Source organism: Microcaecilia unicolor, chromosome 12 (genome assembly GCF_901765095.1).
Source record: "Microcaecilia unicolor chromosome 12, aMicUni1.1, whole genome shotgun sequence".
NCBI classification, from domain to species: Eukaryota; Metazoa; Chordata; class Amphibia; order Gymnophiona; family Siphonopidae; genus Microcaecilia; species Microcaecilia unicolor.
This window is the reverse complement of record NC_044042.1, coordinates 76090185-76115389: the sequence shown is the minus strand read 5'-3', so window position 1 is coordinate 76115389 and position 25205 is coordinate 76090185. Positions and strand designations below refer to the sequence as shown.

The 25205-nt window shown below is 47.8% G+C and overlaps 1 protein-coding gene across 2 annotated transcripts in view; it reads right to left on the bottom strand.

The window, feature by feature from the left end:
• Positions 1 to 12410: 12410 nt before the first annotated feature.
• Positions 12411 to 25205, bottom strand: part of LOC115481687 (cytochrome b561) — a 28120-nt gene continuing 15325 nt past the window's right edge. For both annotated transcript variants that reach the window (XM_030221012.1, XM_030221011.1), the window contains exons 5-6: positions 16280 to 16437; positions 12411 to 13413 (exon numbers count right to left, since the gene is read on the bottom strand). In XM_030221012.1, the coding sequence (XP_030076872.1) occupies positions 13218 to 13413; positions 16280 to 16437 (354 nt within the window). In that variant the 3' untranslated portion in view covers positions 12411 to 13217. The remainder of the gene's footprint in view (positions 13414 to 16279; positions 16438 to 25205) is intronic.

Here is a 25205-nt window from a genome sequence, read left to right as displayed (position 1 = left end):
GTCTGTTCGTCCTGGCCAGGCGGACGGTAGTACACTCCTATCACTATCCTTTTCCCCTTTGCACATGGAATTTCAATCCACAGTGATTCCAAGGAGTGTTTTGTTTCCTGCAGAATTTTCAATCTATTTGATTCAAGGCTCTCGTTAATATACAATGCTACCCCTCCACCAATCCGATTCACCCTATCACTACGATATAATTTGTACCCCGGTATGACAGTGTCCCACTGGTTATCCTCCTTCCACCAGGTCTCAGAGATGCCTATTATATCTAATTTTTCATTTAGTGCAATATATTCCAACTCCCCCATCTTATTTCTTAGGCTCCTGGCATTCGCATATAGACATTTCAAACTATGTTTGTTGTTCCTAAGTACATCATGCTTAGTACTTGACAGTATTAATTGGCAATCTTTTGTCTGATTTTTATTGTTATTTAAAGATACCCGATCTACTACAATCTCTTTTGCAACCTCACTATCAGGATACTCTATCTTCCCTGTTATGGTGATATCTTTGAAAGATACCTTATCCCGAACCATGCTCTTTTGAGCGACTGTCGGCCTTCCCCCCATTTCTAGTTTAAAAGCTGCTCTATCTCCTTCTTAAACGCCGATGCCAGCAGCCTGGTCCCACTCTGGTTAAGATGGAGCCCATCCTTTCGGAATAGGCTCCCCCTTCCCCAGAATGTTGCCCAGTTCCTAACAAATCTAAAGCCCTCCTCCCTGCACCATCGTCTCATCCACGCATTGAGACTCTGGAGCTCTGCCTGTCTCTTGGGCCCTGCGCGTGGCACAGGTAGCATTTCAGAAAATGCTACCCTGGAGGATCTGGATTTCAGCTTTCTACCTAAGAGCCTAAATTTTGCTTCCAGAACCTCTCTCCCACATTTTCCTATGTCATTAGTACCCACATGTACCAAGACAGCCGTCTCCTCCCCAGCACTATATAAAATCCTATCTAGGTGACGCGTGAGGTCCGCCACCTTCGCACCAGGCAGGCAAGTCACCAGGCGATCCTCACGTCCACCAGCCACCCAGCTATCTATATGCCTAATAATCGAATCACCAAGTACAACAGCTGTCCTAACCTTTCCCTCCCGGGCAACATTTGGAGATATATCCTCGGTGCGAAAGGATAATACATCCCCTGGTGGGCAGGTCCTGGCTACAGGAGTACTTCCTACTTCATCAGGGTGATGCTCTCCTTCTAGGAGACCTCCCTCCTCCAAGGTAGCACAGGGGCTACCTGACTGGAGGTGGGACTTCTCTACAACATCCCTGTAGGTCTCCTCTATGTACCTCTCTGTCTCCCTCAGCTCCATCAAGTCTGCTACTCTAGCCTCAAGAGAACGGACACGTTCTCTGAGAGCTAGGAGCTCTTTGCATCGGGCACACACATATGACACCTCACCAATTGGGAGATAATCATACATGTGACACTCAATGCAAAAGACTGGATAGCACCCCTCTCGCTGCTGGACTGCTGACTCCATCTTAGTGTTTTTTGAGTTTTTCCGTAATTTAAAACTTGCTAAAGTATTAAGGATATCAGCCTATCACTAACTTACAGTTCCTCCTTTAAACCCCAATCTTCAAGTTCCGAAAGCACAAGCAAAATTTGTTCACTTACCAGAGAAATATCCTCTTCTCCCAGAACTTATTAGAAGGAAAGCCCTGGGTAACTGTGGCGAAGGCCCTGGGAAGGTCGGGGTGGATTTGGGAGTCACCCCGGATGCAGCTGTGAGGATATGCAGAACGCTGCAAGTCCTCCACAGCACCTGGTAGGAGCACTGTGCACCTTGAGCAGAGGCCCCGAGTGGATCGGAACGGACCTGGGAGTCACTCCGGCGAAGGCTCCGAGGATATGCAGATGAGCTGCAAGTCCTCCACGGCACCTGAGAAGGCAACCGGTGGGAGAGCTGGGCACCTCTCAACCAAGAAAAGGCTTACCAGGGGTTAGGCCGAAGCCAGCATTCCTCCCCCTGAGGGTCACCTGATCCTGGCTAAGAAGTACCTGAAGCCAAGGTGATACTCATGGGGTTCCTTCTGTTCATGGCTGGCCCTTTAACAGACCTGGCCAGCAGAGAAGACGCAGTAGTACAGGGGTGAATTTCTCTCTCTCAAATACCACCACCTAAAAAAGTTGTAGTTAGCTTTTCATGTTAAATGAAAGGTCTGTTACTATATAGACTTTACCATATGCCCCATTACATTTAAATGGCCTGCTTACCATATATTAAGCAGCTCATTTAACTTTTAACAAGTCAATGTTATTCACATGCACAGTCAAGCAAAACAGGGCCCTTAAGAAAGAAGGTTTATCTGTCAAAAATAAGTGATGTGCAGCAACATTACCAGTGTATGATTTCCTCCCCATCCCAAGCAGAGACGCAACCACTTAGCTTACTGCTGAAAATATTTATTGTAACATCACAGAAGCATTCAGTCAACATCACAAAAATGGCTGTACTGAGAGGTGCTGTCAACTGTACAGACAGGTTCCAGCCTTGGGGGACACTTCAGGAATGAAAAGCTCACTGTGGCAACATTCTTTAGCATAAGGCCTCTAGTACTGTTTGAGAGGCAATTCATGGCTCACCGTTCACCAGGAGACTTGGCCATACTCAGGCAGAATACACAGCAAGCACTGTGTAATAAGGGCAGACAGGGCAAGGTTTCTCACCCTTACCTTGATAAGGGAAAGGGGATGGGATCTGATATACCACCTTTCTGTAGTTACAAAGCCGTCCATATATTAGATACAGATACTTATTTTGTGCCTACAGCAATGAAAGATTAAAGGGTCCTTTTCCCAAGCTGTGTGGAAAAACCGCCCTGTGCTAGTGGCAGGGCCATTTTTCCTGCGCGTTAGGGCTCTTTTTACCACAGCGGGTAGAAAAGGCCCCAGCACACATGGCCATGTCACAGGGACTGAGCTGGCAATAAGGGCTCCCATGGTAACCGGGCAGTGTATGGTGATGCCCACTTAACGCTGGGTTATCGCTACGCAAGTTGTTTCTTTTTACCCCTGAAATGGTGTGTGCTCGGGGCAGGACTACCACCGGTGGCTGCGTTGGGCTGGCGGTAATCCCAGAAGAGTGAGAAGTAAACCCTTTTACAGAGTGGCAGTAGCCTAAGTGACTTGCCCAGAGTCACAAGGAGCTGCAGTGGGAACTAAACCTCTTCCCCAGGTTCTCAGGCCACTTCTCCACTCCATTATGTCATACAAACACAGTTACAGCAACAAAGAAACAATGTAGGAAGGAACCAACAGGAAGAATCTATATATATATAAAACTCACCCTCAACGTTCTATTGTCTGCTGACGTCACTGAAGCCAAGGTTCGTATGTTCGAAGCTCTGAAGCCACGAAAATCACACTCTGGGCCCCGCCCTCGCATCAAACGTTATGACGTTGAGGGCAGAGCAGATTCTCACCTCCAACGATCTACTCAGGCCACAAACTCTGGATTTCCACACTGTAGCTCTGCTCCGCCCTCGCGTCAAAACGTGATGACGTCGAGGGCGGGGCACGAAAACCGCCACCCACACAGAGCTACAACGGAAACAGCAGCGGTGCACGCCACAAACCAGGTAAAACCGCGACGAGCCATGCAGCCATGAAACCCTTGCTAGCGCCCGTTTCATTGCGCTCAGAAACGGGCCTTTGTTTACTAGTATATAATGTTTATGATACTAAAAACAAAATGTTAAAAATAACAGGAGGTACAAATTCCACAGACCAAAATCCAGTAGTGTATCTGCAACAATTTTATTAGTCTGACATGTTTTGGCATATAACCCGAGTCAGGGGCTTAAGATAAATTTCACTTAGTTTGGACTGTTGGTCAAAGGTGGACAAAAGCCATGGGAAAAGCATGGAAATCAGGGGAAGAAAAACAATAGAAACAATTTAAAAAAGACTTTCCATGACACCAGCGCAAAGCTCTAAACTCCCTGTATAGAAACCCTAGTTTTGTAAATAATGAGCACGGGTGTGCACTTTGAAATAAGACAGAGCAAAAAGGCAAAAGGCTGATAAGCATGTGAGCCGCAGACTCATGATCTGATACGACATTCTTGCGTGCAAGCAGCCATGAGAGGGAGGCCAGTGTAAATAAACAGGAGAATGTAGATTAGCAATTTAAGGGAAAATAGATGGTGAGAACAGAATGATCTCTGAGGAAGATAAGTGCTAAAGTAATGTGAAGCATTGTTTAACATAAAAGTATATAAGCAGCTGAACCACATCATTACTTTGGAGAGACGGGTTCAGATAATACCTTTGTATAGCAGAGCCCATTCTCCCATGAGAAACTATTAATTATATCTGTACCTTTATATATCTGTACTTTGGTAAGTAAATAAAAAAGAAATTACCTTTCTCATAAGCGGCAGCCTTGGTCTTTTATCTCTACAAATTGTGGTTAACTGGTATATGAAGATTTGGAGAGCTGATAAAAAGACCTAAACATTTACAGTGAATTAATTTAGTTTCCTATCAGTTTACTATATAAAGGAACTTATAAACACTAAACTTTTAAAATGAACTCCATTACACTAAACCAGCAGAAGAAAGGAGGTGTCCATTGCCCCTGTCTAGATCATCAGTAAAGCCCCACTTAAACCACTTTGTTCAGTTTTGGCTCAGGCTCTTTGAAACAGACCAAGGACACTTGATGTGTAGCTATTTGATAGTGACTCAACAAGGTACCATGTTTCAGCACACACCTGCCTGCTTCAGGAGTCTTGGTACAAGTATCATAAAAATATTCGGCAGTGTATCTCAGGGGCGTATCTGCGTGGGGCCTGGGCCCCCGCAGATTTTGCCCTGGACCCCCCCTACCGCCATCAACCCTCCCCCGCTGCCGTTGCTTACTTTTGCTGGCGGGGGACCCCAACCCCCGCCAGCCGAGGTCCGCTTCCACCTGCCGCTGCCTTAAAAACTACTTCTTCAGCCGGCGGGGGACCCCAAACCCCCGCCGGCCGCCCCGAGGTGTTTAAAGTTCATCTTCGGCCTCTGTGGCCGTGCTGCTGTTGATAGGAGCTGTTGAATCCACTTCGGAGTCTGACATCATTGTACGTTGTACGTGCTGCGACGTCAGACTCCGAAGTGGATTCAACAGCTCCTATCAACAGCAGCATGGCCACGGAGGCCGAAGATGAACTTTAAACACCTCGGGGCGGCTGGCGGGGGTTTGGGGTCCCCCGCCGGCTGAAGAAGTAGTTTTTAAGGCAGCGGCAGGTGGAAGCGGACCTCGGCTGGCGGGGGTTGGGGCCCCCCCGCCAGCAAAGGTAAGCAACGGCAGCGGGGGAGGGTTGGTGGCGGGAGGGGGGTGGAGAGAGTCATTGGTGGCGGTGGGGGCTCTGACGATGGCGGTGGGGGGGGGGGGGGTTGGTGGCGGTGGGGGGGGGGGGCTAAAATGTGCCCCCTCCCTCTGGCTCTGGCCCCCCCTACCGCCTGAGTCCAGATACGCCCCTGGTGTATCTATAAAGTATGATCGTAACTGGTCTTATTGTAAAGAGCAGTGTCGCTTGTAGACACCACATGGTACCATGCCGAGTCACTATCAAATAAAAGTTTTTAACTACGTGTCCTTGGTCTGTTTCGAACAGCCTGAGCCTGGTCCCACTCCTTGTTTGGCTCAGCCTTCTACGTGGGACTCTGGTGTTTCTTCCACTTCTGTGGTTCAGTTTTGGAGGCCGCCTCTTAGATTTGAAATGACAGATTCAGAGGAAAGCAACTAAAATAGTATGAGGTTTGCACTGAAAGACATGAGAAGAGACTGAAGACCTGAATATGTATACCCTAGGAAAGGGGAGATATAACACAAATGTTTAAATACTTTAAAGTATTAATATACAGATTTTTTTCAGAGAGAGGGAAGCAGAAGAAGTTGAGGTTCCAGGGTTGCAGATTTACAGATAACATTAAGAACTGCTTTTTCACAGAAAGGGTGGTTGATTCCTGAAATATCCTTCTGAGGAAGGTGATGAGGACAAAAACAGTAACAATGTAGAAAGAGAATGGAACTGAAGCAAAGCTAAATGACTGACTTGGTAAATGGAATATCAGGTCATGCTAGGGAGGTAAAATTCCTTGACGAATCAAGGACTGCTTTATGGAGCAGAAGGAATAGGAGCCAAAAAGATTAGGAAAAATTCTAGACCTAGTCCTTTGTGGAGCGCATTATCTGGTGCATGAGGTAATGGTGCTGGGGCTGCTTGACAACAGTGATCATAATATGATCAGATTTGATATAGGCTTTGGAGAAATACACACAGGAAATCCAGTATGTTGGCATTGTGGAGGAGTGGCCTAGTGGTTAGGGTGGTGGACTTTGGTCCTGAGGAACTGAGTTCAATTCCCACTTCAGGCACAGGCAGCTCCTTGTGACTCTGGGCAAGTCTCTTAACCCTCCATTGCCCCAGGTACAAATAAGTACCTGTATACAATATGTAAGCCGCATTGAGCCTACCATGACTGGGAAAGCGCAGGGTACAAATGTAATAAAAATAAAATGGAGACTATGATAAAATGAGAAGAACTGTGAAAGAAAAAAAACCTAAGAGGAGCACATGCAAAGGTTAAAAATTTACATCAGGCATGGATGCTGTTCAAAAATACCAGCCTGGAAGTCCAAGCCAAATATTTTCTGTGTATTAAAGAAGGAGGAAGGAAGACCAAACGACAGCCAGCATGGTTAAAAAGTGAGGTGAAAGAAGTTATTAGAGCTAAAAGAAAATCCTTCAGAAAATGGAAGAAGTAGCCGACTGCAACTAATAAGGAACAGCATAAGGAATGGCAAGTCAAATGCAAAGTGGGACTTTGAAAAACAGATTGCGTTGGAAGCAAAAACACATAGTAAAAACTTTGTTAGGTATATTAAAAAGCAAGAAGCCGGCAAAAGAATCAGTTGGAACGCTAGATCAATGTTTCCCCAAGTCCAGTCCTGAAGTACCCCTTGCCAGTCAGGTTTTCAGGATATCCACAATGAATTGTTAGTAATATATAATTTATCTTTAAAAATCAAGCATAGTAGCGGAAGATTGGAGGGTGGCCAATGTAATGCCGATTTTTGAAAAAGGTTCCAGTGATAAGTAGTAGTAGTAGGTGATCCGGGAAATTATACAGACCAGTGAGCCTGATGTCGGTGCCAGGCAAAATGGTAGAGATCATTATAAACAAAAAAATTGCAGAGCATATTCAAAAGCATGGATTAATGAGACAAAGCCAACATGGATTTAGTGAAGGGAAATCTTGCCTCACCAAACTACTACATTTCTTTGAAGGACTGAACAAACATGGGGATAAAGGTGAGCTGGTTGATATTGTGTATCTGAACTTTCAAAAGGCGTTTGACAAAGTACCTCATGAAAGACTCCACATGAAATTGGAGAGTCATGGGATAGGAGGTAGTGTTCTACTGTGGATTAAAAACTAGTTAAACTATTGAATATAATTAAATGGTCACTATTCTCAATGGAGAAAGGTAGATAGTGGGGTTCCCCAGGGGTCTGTGCTGGGACTGCTGCTTTTTAACATATTTATAAATGATCTAGAGATGGGCGCAACTAGTGAGGTAATTAAACTTGCTAACAACACAAAAGTTGTTAAATCGCAAAAGGATTGTGAAAAATTACAAGAGGACCTTACGAGACTGGACATCCAAATGGCAGATGGCATTTAATGTGAGCAAGTGCAAAGTGATGCATGTGGGAAAGAGGAACCTGAACTATAGCTACGTAATGCAAGGTTCCACTTTAGGAGTCAACGACCAGGATAAGAATCTAGGCATCATCGTTTATGGTACATTGAAACCTGCTGCTCAGTATACAGTGGAGGCTAACAAAGCAAACAGCATGTTAAGTATAATTAGGAAAGGAATGAAAAACAAAAATGAGGACATTATAATGCCTTTGTATCGCTCTATGGTGTGACCACACTTCAAATATTTTGTACAATTCTGGTCACTGTATCTCAAAAAAAGATATAGTGACATTAGAAAAGGTACAGAGAAGGGTGACAAAAAATGATAAAGGGGCTAGGATGACTTCACTATGAGGAAAGGCTAAAGCAGCTAGGCCTCTTCAGCTTGGAGAAAAGACAGCTGAGGGGAGCTATAATAGAGGTCTATAAAATAATGACGAGTCAACGTGAATCGCTTGTTTACTCTTTCCAAAAAATACTACAAAGTAGTAAATTTAAAACTAATCAGAGAAAATATTTCTTCACTCAATGTGTAATTAAACTCTGGAATTTGTTGCTGGAGAATGTAGCAAAATCAGTTAGCTTAGCGAGGTTTTAAAAAAGGCTTGGATAGCTTCCTAAACGAAAAGTCCATAAGCCATTATTAAAATGACTTGGGGAAAATTCACTGCTTATTTCTAGGATAAACAGCATAAAATGTATTGTACTGTTTTGGGATCTTGCCTGGTATTTGTAACCTGGATTGGCCACTGTTGGAACTAGGATGCCGGGCTTGATGGACCTTCGGTCTGTCCCAGTATGGCAATACTTATGTACTTTCCAACTTTAAAACAGGGCCGAGAGGGGTGTAAGCTGCACAGAGCAGGAGGTACAAATGTTGCCACGATTAGATGTGAATTGCCAGTTATCTAAAGGCTCAAAAAAACTGTAAGAATTTGCCAGTGGAATAGCTGGCCCACATCTATTCCACTGGACTAGACAGAGGAAAAAGCATTTGCTAACCCCCAGACTTGGACAGAATGTTTGTGTGGATAGTGGAAGGCTTTAATAAAGTCACCCATTTCTGGGATCAGTGCTTTAACAGAAGTAAAATGAAAAGATGGTGTCATACAGTCCATATGTACACATTTATAACAATTCTGGGGGGAAAAAAAAGTCTTGTGTGGCTCTGATATTTATTTGCTGCATTTGTATCCCACATTTTCCCACCTATTTGCAGGCTGAATGTGGCTTACAATATGTTATAAAGATGATCACATGAATGGAATAAGAATTTCAGAATATTGTTACAAATAAGGTGCATAAGAATATCATGTAGGATTAGGAGTAGATAAATGGATAAAGCATAACATAATGAGATCAGGCAGTATATAATATTCAGTAATGAAGGTTTAATTAAAGTGAACAAATTAGAGGAGTTCCAAGTAGTTAAATCTGGTAAAGTTTAGGAATCAGTTCGTTATGGAGGATCCTTTATGTACGTCTTTTTGAACAGGTTAGTCTTCAATAATCTCCGGAAGGTTGTCAAATCGTGTGTTGTTTTTATGGTGGTCGGTAAATCATTCCATAGTTGTGTGCAGATGTATGAGAAGCTAGGTGTATGTATAGATTTGTACTTAAGTCCTCTGAAGCTGGGGTAATGGAGGTTTAAGAAGGTACGTGATGAACTTTTGTTGTTTCTCTCTGGTAAATCTATCAGGTCAGACATGTAAGATGGGGCATTTCCATAAATGATTTTATGAGCCAACGTGCAGATTTTGAATACGACTTGATCGTTTAGTGGGAGTCAATGCAATTTTTCTCTAAGGGGTCTGGCACTTTCATATTTCGCCTTTCCGAATATCAGTCTGGCTGCGGTGTTCTGGTTAGTCTGGAGTTTCTTAGTGATTTGTGCCTTGCATAGTATAGGGGTGGATATAATGGCATATTTGTTTTATAGATGTCGACTTCATGTAGCATTGTATGATTGAGCTATGCAGCACCCAAATTGTGCAGACTGGATGTTTCTGAAGTGGTCTGTCATCAACAGAGTCCAAAAGTAGCACTTCTCCTTCATATAAAGAACGGCTGTGAAAAACAGCACACTGTAGCTCTCACAATAAACAGCCCCAGAGCTCATAAATTAGCTCCTCCAGAAGAAGGAAAAGGGCTCTGCAATACCAACAACACAGATGAAGGAGGCACTTTAAACAAATTTCTTTCCTTCTCTGGCAGTGTTATTGAAGGTTTTTGTTTTGTTTCTTTTTTAAGAGAGAGGCTTGAATTGCAGAGCCCAGGGCTTCTCCCAAAGGGGTCTTGAAATGGGCAAGCTCTCCATAAAGATATCATGGGCCTTTGCTCCTGGGAGGTCAGAACTTTCTGCGGCCAGGAGATGGGATTGCAGCCACAGAAAGATAGATAAGCATTGGTTTAATCTCTATTTCTTTTTTTTTTGTTCTTTGGAGCACACATATAAAACCTGTTTTTTTTTTTACTGGACAGTAGGGTTTCTATACAAGAGGTTTTAGAGTTTTGCCTGGTGTCATGGAGTGTCTTTTTTTGATCAGGTTCAGTCTTTTTAATTGAGTTTAACAAACACAGGTACAGTGTACCGCAAAAATTAACAATGCTGAATCAAATCCCCTTTCCTCAGAGTCTACAGCCAAATTCCATATTAAGTGCAACAAACGGAAGTAGAACACTGTTCTGCAGGACTATTGCAAGAAAATTCAAAATGCAACCAATTATCAATTTTATCGTAACATATTCCTTCCTTTTGCTCCTCCCCCAACTAAGTAATATTCAACAAGTATAACAGGACTGTTGCATTCAGCTCAGTGCAGGAAATGTCTTTTTTCGATTAGTTGTTTCCTTCCTTTCCATCCCCTACTTTCTGTGTTTTCCTCATAGCTTATTTGGCTACCTTTGACCAACAGTCCAAACCAAGTTGTAAATTTCTTAAGTCCTCGACACAGGCTACATTACAAAACATGGCAGGCCGATAAACTACTTCAGATACACTCTCTACTGGATTTTGTTCCTCTGCTAGTGGGAATTTGTTTTTTTTTTATATAATAAACTTAGGGCTGTGTTTACTAAGCAGTGCTAATGGCGTGCCAGCATTTTTAGCATGTGCTAATAATTAGCACGCATTAAACGCTGAAGCCGCCCATAGAAACATATGGGCGATTCTAAAATTTAGCGTGTGCTAACAACACTAGCGCATTGTAGTAAACAGGGTCCTCAGCATCTTTCCTGCGCTGCTGCTTTGTTACTGTGTGTACATTGCAGTGGTGAGGCTACGTGGGCCCAGGGGTGCCTGGGCCCCCGTAGATTTGGCCCTGGACCCCCCTGCTGATGACCCTCTTGACCCCCCCCCCCCCTCCTGCCACCAACACGCCGTCGCCTGCCTTTGCTGGTGGGGGACCCCAACCCCCGCCAGCCGAGGTCTTCTTGTCGCAAAAGGCTTCCTTCTGTTTCTGATGTCCTGCACGTACAACGAAGCCTTGCAGATCTGTGAGTCTGACGTCCTGCACATACAATGCGCAGGACGTCAGAAACAGAAGGAAGCCTTTTGCGAGAAGAGGACCTCGGCTGGCGGGGGTTGGAGATCCCCCGTCAGCAAAGGTAGGCGGCGGCAGGGGGGGGGGGGTCGGCAATGGCGGGGGGTGGGGCTAAAATGTGCCCCCTCACCTCGGGACCCCCCTCCCGCCGAAGTCTGGCTAAGCCCCTGGTACAGTGCAGCGAGTTTTGCCTCTCTTTACTGTAGACAAGCAGATTCCACACTTTCCTCAGGGTCTGCAATCTTAGATTTTAGCCAACTATCAATTAGCAACTAGGCAAAAAAGAAAAACGGGCGTTAAGAAAAATGTTTCTGTAAAAACAGAGAACAATGGGCAGTAATTTGCTCAGCCACTATTTAATCATCATCTTGAAGCACAAAGTAGATTTTGCATCACTGCAGTCAAGTTTCTCAGCTATGAATGGAGGAAGTGGTTGAAGAGGCAAAACCACCCCTCCCCCCCCATGCACAGCTATAAAATTCTTCTATCATGGCCATTTGGTGGCTGCAGACACGAAGGAATGTTCCACCCCTAGTCATCTTACATTAACTGGCCAGTGGGTACAGTGTTCCACAAAAGTTTTGATAAATCTAACTCCCCCTCTCTGTCCCTCCACCAACAGATTTTTGACTTCAAAAACTTTGCAATTCTGGAGCAGTCAAGTGGTTACAGCAATGGCGTGAGAACCAGAGAATGAGGGTTCACTTCTCCCACTGATATTCCTTCTGACTGAGGAGGACAAGTCACTTTACCCTCTGGTGCCAGGGCTCCAAACTGTTACTGTACCCGATTGTAATTCTCCTTGCATTCAGCCTTAGAAAGTTGGGCGAAACACAGCCTGTGTCGGGTGATCATTTTATAATAAAACTTTGAACTGTATTATTGACTGCTCTGCTTTGTTTGCTTCCATGTTGGATTTTGCGGATCGTCTGCCTTCCTGTTTTTTGGGACTATCCCATTTTCATCCAGAAATGAGAGGCTAGGACACTGCACAGATTTATACTGAATCAATTACAGAGAACGTACAACTGACAGTAAGGTTTTGGCACAGTACATAAAGGAGTGAGATTCACAGCCACTATCCAGTCCCAGCATGACCAGCACTTAAAATTCCCTTTAGATACAGCAGATCTGGCTCTGAATAGCTAAAGGGATCCTAGACAACAGGATCCTAGACAAGTGTGCAGCTTTGCTCAAAAGCAATAACCTCTTCTTACTTTAATGACTATCTTCTAGGGAGGGGAGGGGGCAGGAAACAGCTTTGGGCCATGGTTTCTTACTAAACCTTCTTTCTCAGGTATGTCAAAGCAGTAAAAAAAAAAAAAGCACATTTAAGTAAATGAGGGGGGAGAGAAAGACAGACACCACAGCCTAAACACAAAAAGTACGTTGCATACCAAAAGTAAAATAAAACAGGTAAGAAAGAGGACCACAATACTTACGTATACAGTAACACAGTAGGGTGCCTCGACAGAAAAAATACAAAACACTGTCAACTCAATAACCAGCCAGGGGACTAGTAGCAAAAGGCTGAACAGGATGTAGATTCCAGCCTGAGGGAAGAACTAATAGATTAACTTGGGCCAATTATCTACTGTAGAATGAATCTGGAGATTGAAAAATAAGTAGGCTGACCTGTACGGATAACTTGAGGGAAATGAGCACTATCCTGAATTTTATCCTCTGAGCTACTGGTGGCCAACGCTGAAGACTAGAAACGTTACTGGTTTTTGACATAAGATCTATTCACGTAAGGAAACAGTTAACATGAAAGACAAGTTTACAAAACCGTGATGGCAGCTGCAGATTTAGAGCCTGTATCTCCCTTGTATAGGTTTCCCTTTTAATACTGACAGCAAAAGGGTCTACTCCTATCAGTGTCCCCCCACCCCACGTTTAAACAGTCCACAAGCCCAACCACTGCCAGACATTAACCTTTCACGAATAGAGCAGACCGAGCTATCACTGCTCACCAGGGCTCTCTGACCCCTCTGTGAGCGTCTTAAAATCCATGGAGAGTGCCTGTTCCTCAGGTAAGATGGGGCGTTTCCACTCGTCCCGTGTCACAATGAAGCCAATTGCCACACCAAAGGCGATCAGCAGCAAGCCTAGGCTGTTGGCTAGCACAGCCTCGGCTGGGAGATGAGAGTAGTCTGAGCTGTAGAGAAGGGGGAAAAAAAACAGGTCAAATAAGGGGCAGGAGACTGAGCAGCTAACAATACAACCCGCCCCCCCCCCCCCCCCCCCCCCCCCCACACACACACACTTCGAAAGGGAATCAGTAAAAGCAGGCAGAAAGTCAAGGTGCTCGTTCAAGATTTCTGCGACAGGAACAGAAGAACAAGGAGCCTCCGCACAGGTAATCCAGGCAAACAAACACAGCGAAGGAGACAAGAAGGATGATGACAAAACGAGTCTAATGGACTCAGAGTTCTCATCAAACGTTTATTGCTAAAAACTGGACTTTCAAAATGTCTCTCAGGCTCTGAAAAAGGAGGAGGGAGGGGGTGGATGACCTCACCTCTTCCTCTTGGACACTCTTTCTAAATCATACTGCGGGGGGGGGGGGGGGGGGTATGATAGTTTTTGTAGCTCTAAAAATGTTTAAACACCTTGAACTTCCTGGGAAGCTGGAGTGCAGCTTGTCCCCCTGTTGTGCTTGATCAGGTCAAAAGAAGGGGTATGACAAGGCGATGTAGTGGGTAAAGAATACACCAACTACACAGGAAGCAGAGTATGTACTGGGGAATATCACAAACGTGTACTCCCTCTCTCCACCCCACTCATGACAGAAGAAGGGTTTGTACCACAAGGCATCTACTGTGCATCAAGCACAGCTTGAAAAAAAAAAAATCAGAAAAATTAAAGAGGCAGCCTGAAGAGAATGAAAGGATGTGCAAGAACACAACCACCAATTGATGTGAGAGAAGAGAAGCTGCTGTGGATTAGGTACGAGGCTTTTTAAACAGCCCTGGCCTCACTCAGGGACTGAGGAAGATGGTGTCCTGTATCTGGATCCTCTTAGGGCCCTGTTTACTAAGGTGAGTTAATGTTTTTAGTGCGCATGCTAACCATGTAGGCGCCTATAGGGATATTGTGGTTAACACACGTATGCTGCTTAGTAAACAGAGCCCTAAGCCTGATACAACAAAAATGTAAAATTTATATCTTCAAAACACACAAAGCACCCAACACAGCAATGGTTGCAATAATCTTCAGTAGGAGTGTAACTGTGTAAATACATATATAGAAAAAAATAAAAACTCAGATATAAAAATTTAACACAAAACTGTCTTGTTCCGAGCATCTACATATTTTAAGCCTATTTATAATTATGAAGTGTGATTTATAAATTGCTGGTGGTTTGACTAAGCGTAAGGTCATTTTATATTTGGTGAGCAAAGTTTTCTTAAACTTGTTTTGATATTTTTCTCTCATTGTTTAATTTTTATAGAAAAGGTGGGAGGGGGGGGGGTTAATGTGATCCCTTTATATATTTGATTTTTTTTAAATATGTATATGTCTTACATCTCTATTTACACAGTTACACCCCAGGTGAGGATTGTTTGAAACATGGCCATTGTGAGGCAGTGACTGAGTGACACAGTGTAGACGTCCGTGGATATACTCCCTCACCTTGCAGCAGGTGGCGCTAGACCTACTGTGTCAGAGGCTATTCTGGAGAGCTACTGTAGAAGAGCCAGTGCATTGGGGGAAAGTTAGGATGCCTGGCTAGGAGGGAGTGGCTTCACAGTGCACAGGAAGCTAAAAGCCCTTGAACAGAGTCCCCAGGAGAGGAAGAACATGAACAGAGTCCCCAGGAGAGGAAGAACAGGAGCCCTAGAATGTGACCTGACTGAGTGCATCTAAGTTGCTGTGATCTGGCTGAAGTAAGCCAAGAGTACATGTAATTGTTGTGTGGCTGAAGTAAGCCACTGAACTTTTTGAACAGAACTGTGCAAGCGTGCTAGAAACATTGGTATTGTTTAATTGAACTGTGCAAGTGTGCTGCAGTCAGACCCAGCCAGCGGAGTAGAATGGAGAAGCAGGTTTGGGGCGGAGACCCCGCAACCACAGACTATTTATTCAATTGATACTAACCAGGAGAAACGTTTTATTTTGTAGCCCCGGTTCTGTGACGTAACAGGCCAAGGATTAAGTAAAATAAATACTTTATTTTGAGTTTGCACCTCTTGTCCGGCTATATTATTTCACCAATCACACCCAACCCTTGTTCGGGGTCTCATAGCCATGTTGGGTGCTTTGCAATAAAGATGTAAAATTGAAATCTTCAGTCTCTGTGTCCTGCATCTGGATCCTCTGTCTTGCCCATTTACCTGTTGTGGATCTTGACCTGGCACTTTGCTTTGCTCCTCACTTACTCCCCTCCCCCCTATTTACTAAGCTATGTGCTAATGCCGCATGGCTTAGTAAACAGGGAGGGGTCAGTTATTACCTAGAAAGAATCAGCTCGAGCCTTCTGCTACTGTTTGAAGGGCTCAACCAGGGGCGCAGCCAGACCTCGGTGTGATGGGGGGGGGGGGGCACTGTTTAGCCACCTCCAGCCGCCATTTGGACCCACCGCCACCGCAAAAACCCTCCCCCATCGCCACCACCGCCAGGTACCTTGTTTGCTGGCAGGGGTCCCCAACCCCCGCCAGCCAAACAGTCTTCTTCACCGCTGGTCGACTCTGGTGCCTTCACTGTGTGATGATCTGTTTCGAACTCCTGACGTCCTGCACCCTGCATGTCCTGTATGTAGCCCCGTGCAGGACGTAAGGCATCAGAAACAGATTATCACACAGCGAAGGTGCCGCAGTCGACCGGTACTGAAAAAGACTCTTCGGCTGCCCCCCCCCCCCCCCCCCCAGCAAACAAGGTACCTGATGCAGCAGCAGGGCGGGCGGTGGCCAGGGCTTAATCTGTGGGGGCCCATGCCCCCGTGGCCCCACGTAGCTAAACCCCTAGGCTCAACTAGGGGAGGTGCAGATGGTTTGATAACCACCTGCTCACTGATTACTTACGAAAATGTGAAGAGCAGTTTCTCCTTAATGCCCAGCAAGGAGGTTCCAATAGCCATTACAAGTAGGGTGACGCCAAAGAAGACATGGAGGGGTTTATAGTAACTCCGATGGTAAATGGAGAACCCAGGAAACAAGAAAAAGACCAAACCGATTATCCACTGTGGGAAGGAAGAGGAGGAGGATTGGTACACAGAAGACACTGTCAGAACACAATCCCACCCCTCCCTGCTGCTCTGACATACTTCAATTCACAGGTTGCTAATGTGGAACCTTTTGCGCCATCTAGTTACTGCAGTCAAATTGCCACCTGTGTGATGATGTCACAACCCGCAGATAATCTAGATTTGAAATCCCACAGTGTATGCCTTTGTTTTTAGGATACCATTCCGTAGGTATTGCTCTGCATAAAACTTTCCAGATTTCAAGTTCAGATATGCTATAGGACTCTAGAGGGCCACATTCAGGAGCAACATCAGAAAACCTCTTTTGGGAAAGGGCCGTGATTGAATGGAATGGTTTTACCCTGAAAGGTGGAGTAGGACACAATAATGAAATGCAAAACTACATGGGATGAGTGCAGCAGATCCTTGGTGGTGAGGATGTGGGCAGACTGGATGCATTTCAAGGGTCCTTTCTGTCAGTATGAAACAGTAGCACAAACAGTGGTGGGAGGTAACCTTTGCAGCACCACGCTTCACTCTCAGTACAGGAAACAAAGGCCACATAGGCATAGTTTGACTGTTTCATTTGGGGGGGGGGGGGGGGGGGGGGGGCAAAGGATGGGCGGAGCATATTAGCATATTCATTTGTGTATATACATATGCAAATGAATATGCTAATATGGAAGGAATTGAAATTTATAGGCAAAATATCACAGATGCACATTTCAAAAAGCTGACATATTTCAATTAATAAATTCTGAATAAAATACTTGTATCTACCTTTGTTGTCTGATCATTTAGTTTTTCTATTCGCTTTGGTCCCAGTGTCTTCTGTTTTATGCAGTGTCTTCTTTCCAGTAGGCTTCCCTCTGCTCCCCACCCTCCCAGTCCCATCCATCTTCTGTTCCTTCCCTCTGCTCACCATCCCTCCGTCCCATCCATCTTCTGCTCCTTCCCTCTCCTGTGCCTGACCTGTCCCAATCCCATCCATCTCCTGGTCCTTCCCTCTGCTCCCCTCCTCTCCCAGTCCCATCCATCTCTTGCTCCTTCCCTCTGCTCCCCACCCCTCCCAGTCCCATCCATCTCTTGCTCCTTCCCTCTGCTCCCCACCCCTCCCAGTTCCATCCATTTTCCTTCTGCTGCCCCCCCCCCCCCCACGAGGTCCAAGATCGTGACAACGATTACCCCCTCTCTTCCTCCCTCCCTCCGGCGTAGGCAAAAGTCTTCTTCAGCTTTTCTGTGTTCCTGGCAGCGGTAGCGATGTACACGCTGCCTTCGGTCTGCCCCGGAAGCCTTCTCTTCAAGTTCCTGTTCCCACCTATGCGGGAACAGGAACTTGAAGAGAAGGCTTCGGGGCAGAGCCAAAGGCAAGCATGTACAACGCTACCGCTGCCAGGAACGCTGGAAAAGACTGCTGCCTGTGCCGGAGGGAGGGAGGAAGAGAGAGGGGTAGACGAACACGATCCTCTCCGTCCGCTTGGCTTCCCTGCTCTCTCTGTCTGCGTCCAGCCCGAAAGGAAATGACGTCAGAGGAAGGCGGGACGTAGACAGAGAGGGCAGGAAAGCCAAGCGGACGGAGAGGAGAGCGTGCCTGCTTGTGTTGTTTTTTTTTTTTAAACTACTGGCGCGGCGGCGCCTCGTCATTGTTTGGGGGGGCATTGCCCCCCCTCGCCCCCCCCCAGTCTACGCCCATGCACATAGGCGTAATTTGGAACTATCGCCTGGATACCGTGTGGCCCAGACGGTAATCAGCATTGTATGCACGCTGATGATTACCGCCCGGTTAATGCGCAAGACCTTACCGCTAAGTCAATGGGTGGCGGTAAGGTCTGAGGCCCAAAATGGACGCGCACCAATTTTCATTTTGCCACACGCCCATTTTCGGCCCCCAAAAAAGGGAGGGGCCTTTTTTGAAGGGTGCGCTGAAAAATGAACCCACACGCATGCAATACATGTATCTACGCCCGTGCAGGCCACTTTTCAGCACACCTTAGTAAAAGGACCCCAAAGCGAGCAGCTGGGTCAGTAACAGAACCCACTGTGTCACTGGTGGTAAGATTAGGGGTGCCCAGGAACTGTCCAGCAAGGCCATCTGGGGGAGGGGGGATGGCACTGGGATGACCACACTGAGCCCGCAAATAGGTGGGAAAATGTGGGATACAAATGCAACTAAATAAATAAATAAATAAAATAAATGATGGATGATGTTGCAAAGTGCAAATTCTATATCAGTAATTATGCATATAATTGCCTCATAGAATACTAGCACAACTCCAAATTACCTGCTTGATCCTAAGTGCTCTCAGTCACGCACTTTAGAGTGTTAAGTACTGGGAAGGCCCCTCCCACGTCCACACCCCCCTTACTGTTATGAATTATAGAATCTGTGACCTAAGATTACAAATGCCAACTAAGTGCAGCTGCATGCATAACTGCAATTTGTGCCAATTAGGCCTAATATAACAATTACATTACACACGTAACTGGCGGTATTCTAGAACATGCACAAATTGTGAACCAAGCAAGAAAATGGGCATGCAAGGTTATAGAATTAGGGGAAAGGAGTTCTTATTTTACTGAGTTACTACTACTTATTTCTATAGTGCTACTAGACATACGCAGCGCTGTACACTTTAACATGAAGAGACAGTCCCTGCTCAACAGAGCTTACAATCTAATTAGGACAAACAGGACAAGAGATAAGGGAATATTAAAGTGAGGATGAGAAAATAAGGGTTCTGAACAAATGAATAAGGGTTAGGAGTTAAAAGCAGTATCAAAAAGGTGGGCTTTTAGCTTAGATTTGAAGACAGCCGGAGATGGAGCTTGACGTACCGGCTCAGGAAGTCTATTTCAGGCATGTGGTGCAGCAAGATAAAAGGAATGGAGTCTGGAGTTAGCAGTGGAGGAGAAGGGTGCAGATAAGAGAGATTTGCCCAGTGAACGGAGTTCCCAGGGAGGAATGTAGGGAGAAATCAGACTGGAGAGGTACTGAGGAGCTGCAGAGTGAATGCACTTATAGGTCAATAAGGTAAAATTATGTATCATACCTGATAATTTTCTTTCCATTAATCATAGCTGATCAATCCATAGACTGGTGGGTTGTGTCCATCTACCAGCAGGTGGAGATAGAGAGCAATCCTTTTGCCTCCCTATATGTGGTCATGTGCTGCCGGAAACTCCTCAGTATGTCTATATCAAAGCTCCATCCGCAGGACTCAGCACTTAGAGAATTACACCCACAAAGGGACACTCTGCCCAGCTCACCACCGCCGAAACGGGGGAGGGGAATTAACCCAGCTCATCCCCACACAAGTGGGGGAGGGGAATCTGTCCAGCTCATCCCCGTGGAGCGGGGGAGGGACACCACACCCGCCGATGCGGGGGGATCTGGCTTATCCTGCAACCGCGGGAGGAGCTGACTGACCCTAACACCGCCGAAGCGGGAGGGGTACAAAGCTGCCCTACAGCCGCACGAAGCGGGAGGGAGTGCCGGCAGAATTTATGTCTCAATCCAGCCCCGTAAAACGGAGGGGAGAGGAATGCAGCAGCTCACTGTTACACAAACTCGTTTCAACTCTTGTAGGATCCAAGTGAAAAAACTTGAACACGAAGTCCTCCTGAAGTAACTGAAGACTAAACTTGAACCTAAAATTCAACCAGAATATAAACAGCACAGATATCTGGGAGGGGCTATGGATTGATCAGCTATGATTAATGGAAAGAAAATTATCAGGTATGATACATAATTTTACCTTCCATATCATCAAGCTGATCAATCCATAGACTGGTGGGATGTACCGAAGCAGTACTCACCCAGGGCGGGACATTGAAATCCCTGACCGCAACACTGTGGCTCCAAACCGGGCCTCCGCCCCGAGCAGCCACAGTCAAGCGGTAATGCTTGGAGAATGTATGGGCCGATGCCCAAGTTGCCGCCTTGCATATCTCTTCCAAGGAGACGGACCCGGCCTCTGCCATCGAGGCCGCCTGAGCTCTTGTGGAGTGAGCCTTCAGCTGGATAGGCGGCATCTTCCCCGCGGCCACATAAGCCGCTGCAATGGCTTTCTTGACCCATCTTGCCACTGTAGGCTTAGCAGCCTGCAGACCCTTACGAGGACCTGCAAACAGGACAAACAGATGATCCGATTTCCGGAAATCATTGGTCACTTCCAAGTATCTGATGATGACACGTCTCACATCCAGATATTTGAGAGCAGAGAACTCCTCTGGGTAGTCCTCCCTACGAAAGGAAGGGAGACAGAGCTGCTGATTCACATGGAAGCGAGAAACAATCTTGGGCAGGAAGGAAGGCACTGTGCGAATAGACACTCCTGCCTCAGTGAACTGCAGAAAAGGCTCTCGACATGAGAGTGCCTGGAGCTCGGAAACTCTTCTGGCTGAAGTGATAGCCACCAAAAAGACTGCTTTCAACGTCAGGTCTTTCAGAGATGCCCTCGACAAGGGTTCAAAAGGCGGCTTCTGCAATGCTCTTAGCACCAGGTTGAGATTCCACGCAGGCACCACAGAGTGCAGAGGAGGGCGCAGGTGATTAACTCCTTTGAGAAAGCGCACCACATCTGGCTGAGAAGCCAGGGAAACACCCTTCAGGCGGCCCCTGAAGCAAGACAGAGCCGCTACCTGGACTTTAACGGAACTGAGCGACAGGCCTTTCTCCAGACCTTCTTGCAGGAACGCCAACACTGAAGAAATTGGAGCAGTGAAGGGAGAAAGTGAGCCTGCTTCACACCACGCTGCAAAGATACGCCAAACCCTGGCGTAAGCAGTAGAAGTAGAGCGCTTCCTCGCTCTCAGCATAGTGGCGATGACCTTGTCTGAGAAGCCCTTCTTTCTCAGACGCTGCCGCTCAATAGCCAGGCCGTAAGACCAAAGGGGGAGGGATCCTCCATCACCACGGGACCCTGATGTAACAGGCCCTGCTCCACTGGCAGTCGCAGAGGATCGTCGACTGAAAGCCTGATCAAGTCCGCATACCAGGGACGTCTGGGCCAATCCGGACCCACCAGGATTATCCGGCCCGGATGCTTTGCCACCCGGTCTAGCACCCTGCCCAGCATGGGCCAGGGCGGGAACACATAGAGAAGCTCTTGTGTCGGCCACTGTTGGAGAAGAGCATCTACTCCCAGGGATCGAGGGTCCCGTCCTCTGCTGAAAAAGCGCGGCACTTGGCAATTGGCCGATGACGCCATCAGATCTAGGCTCGGCTGGCCCCAGCGCTTTGTGATGTCCAAGAACGCCTGAGCCGATAGTTGCCACTCTCCGGGCTCCAAGGTATGGCGACTGAGAAAGTCCGCCTTGACATTCATGACTCCAGCAATGTGGGCCGCTGACAGCTGTTCCAGGTTCGCTTCCGCCCACTGGCACAGATTCATGGCCTCCTTGGCTAGAGGGGCGCTCTTGGTACCTCCCTGGTGGTTGACATAGGCCACAGCCGAGGCATTGTCCGACAGGACCCGTACTGGCTTCAAGGCCAGTACCGGGATGAACTCCAAAAGCGCCAACCGAATGGCTCTGAGTTCCAGGAGGTTGATAGACCACTTTGCCTCTGCAGGAGACCAGAGCCCCTGCGCTGTCCTTCCCAAACAGTGGGCTCCCCAGCCCGACAAAGAGGCGTCCGTCGTGACGACAATCCACTCTGGGGTCACCAGAGGCATTCCCGCAGACAACTTGTCTGTCTGCATCCACCAGCTCAGCGCCTTGCGCACTGCTGGGTCCAAGGGAAGGCGCACAGCATAATCCTCCGACATCGGAGTCCAGCGCTGCAGCAGAGAGTGTTGTAGTGGTCTCATATGAGCCCTGGCCCAGGGCACTACTTCCATCGTGGCCGTCATAGAGCCCAACAGCTGCACATAGTCCCAAGCCCGAAGAGGAGAGGCTACTAGGAACTGGTCCCCCTGAGCCTGAAGTTTGACAATCCGATTGTCTGGCAGGAACACTCTGCCCACTTGGGTGTCGAATCGAACTCCCAGATACTCCAGGGACTGAGTCGGGCGCAGCTGGCTCTTCTTCCAGTTGATGATCCATCCCAGGGAGCTCAAAAGAGCAACTACCCGGTCCACAGCTTTGCCGCACTCTGCATAAGAGGGGGCTCGGATCAACCAGTCGTCCAGATAAGGATGGACTGTACTCCTTCCTTTCGCAGGAAGGCCGCTATGACCACCATTACTTTGGAAAAGGTCCGCGGAGCAGTAGCCAACCCGAAAGGGAGGGCTCTGAACTGGAAGTGTCGTCCCAGGACTGCAAAACGCAGAAAGCGTTGGTGAGGAGGCCAGATGGGAATATGCAGGTACGCTTCCTTGATGTCCAAGGAAGCCAAGAACTCTCCTGCCTTCACTGCCGCTATAACAGAGCGGAGAGTCTCCATGCGAAAGTGCCGCACTTTCAAGGCCCGATTGACCCCTTTGAGGTCGAGGATAGGCCGGACAGAACCTCCTTTCTTGGTACCACAAAGTAAATGGAGTAGTAACGTCCCTTGCCAATCTGATTTTCTGGCACCGGAACGACCGCACCCAGGCGGATCAGGTTGTCCAAGGTCTGCTGCACTGCCACAGCTTTGACCGGAGACTTGCAGGGAGAGAGTACAAACCCGTCTCTTAAGGGTCGGCAGAACTCTAGCTTGTAGCCGTCTCTGATGACTTCCAGCACCCAAGCGTCTGAAGTTATTGTGGTCCACTCGCCCAGAAACGAGGACAGCCGTCCTCCAATCTGCACTGGGGCATGGACCAAGGCCCCGTCATTGGGTACGAGACCCTGGGGGAGGACCGGAGGGAGCACCTCCGGGACGGCGGTCTCTGCGAAAGGAATGCTGCTTGGGGGAGAAATTCCTCTTGAAGGAAGAGGAGGCAGAGGAGCCCGACCTGCCCGGGCGGTACCGACGGGCTTCCTGAAACCGTCCTCTGGAGGTACCGGGGCGAGTACTAGCCCGAGCCCTGACCTCTGGTAACTTCTTGCCCTTAGACGTGCCGAGATCGGTCACGATTTTGTCCAGCTCGACCCCAAAGAGCAGCTTGCCTTTAAAAGGCAATCTAGCCAGGCGGGATTTAGAGGCGTGGTCAGCAGACCAATGCTTCAGCCAAAGCCACCGCCGCGCAGAGATGGTCTGAGCCATGCCTTTAGCTGAGGCTCTCAAGACATCATACAGCAAGTCTGCCAAATAGGCTAAGCCCGATTCCAGGGCCGGCCAATCAGCCCTCAAGGAATTATCCGAGGGGGAAGCCCGCTGCACCATAGTCAGGCACGCCCTGGCCACATAGGAACCGCAAACTGAGGCCTGCAAACTTAAAGCAGTCGCCTCAAAGGACGACCTTAAGGCCGCCTCCAATCTTCTGTCTTGGGCGTCCTTTAGGGCCGTGCCACCTTCCACCGGCAACGCCGTTTTCTTAGTCACCGCAGTGATTAAAGAATCCACGGTAGGCCACAGATAGGCCTCACGTTCACTTTCAGGTAAAGGATAGAGGCGGGACATAGCCCTAGCCACTTTGAGGCTCGCTTCCGGGACATCCCATTGAGCCGAAATTAAGGTGTGCATGGCATCATGCACGTGGAAGGTTCTAGGCGGGCGCTTCATCCCCAGCATAATGGCAGAGCCAACAGGGGCTGAGGGAGAGACGTCCTCCGGAGAGGAAATCTTCAAAATGCACTAACAGGTTGGGCAAATCCTCTGAGCTAAAAAGCCGCGCTGCAGAGGGGTCATCTGCTCCAACCGAGCAGGGATCCGTCTCCTCCAAGGAATCCGCAAAGGACCGTTGGGAGAACTCAGATACGCTGCCCTCATCTACATCGGAGGAGACAAGGTCCTCCAAGGCCTGGGAATCAACCCGAGGGCGTTTACCTCCGGGGACCTCAACCTCTTTACCAGACGAGGGAGCAGGGGCAGCGTTTTGCATAAGGAAGGCCTGATGCAGCAGCAAAACAAACTCGGGGGAGAAACCCCCCAGACTGTGCACTTCCGCAGCCTGGGCTACAGCCCTAGACGCACCCTCAACCGGCGCTCGCAAGAGCGGGGGAGAGACATGCTGCGCATCCAAGATGGCATCCGGCGCGACACTCCGCGAAGGAGCCGCGCGGGAAGAACGGCGCTTAACTTTAGCCGTTTTGGTGCCGTCGCCCAAATTAAGGGCGTCCATGGCATTAATGTCTCCCTCAAGGGCGGCCCAAGAAGAAGCCGTCCGAGCTGCGTGGCCGGCCAAGATGGCGGAGGCGAGCAGCGGGGGATGGGCGTTTATGGCGGGAAAAACCGCCACGCCGGAGGAAGGACCGGGACACTCATCGGTCACGAAACTGTCACCCAACAAGGGCGAATCAGATTTTAAGACCCCCGCATCCCCTCTAGAAGCGCCGAAGCGATCCGGGGAGCGACCCTTTGTGCCCTCGCCCTCCGACGTCATTGCCACGTGGAGATCAATCGGGGAACCCCCTGCCCGCTATAAAAAGGTAAAAATTACCTGCTTTCCGCTCCGAGCTGTAACGACCTGGTGTCCCAGTGAGTATGCTGCAATAAACGTTTAAATAAACGTCGAAATAAACGCCTTTAAGGACGTTCAAAATTTTTTTTTTTTTTTTTTTAACGGAGCCAGCGGGAGGGGGGAGAAAAGGAGGGACCTGGCGCCACCAGGTTTGCACTTGCTCAAGAAGAGCCCTCAACCCCAGGCACTCAACAAAACCTAAAAATTAGGCTTGGAGGCCTAGCCAGAGCTGCTGCTGTGTGTGACCACCACCTGCTGAGATAAAGAACATACTGAGGA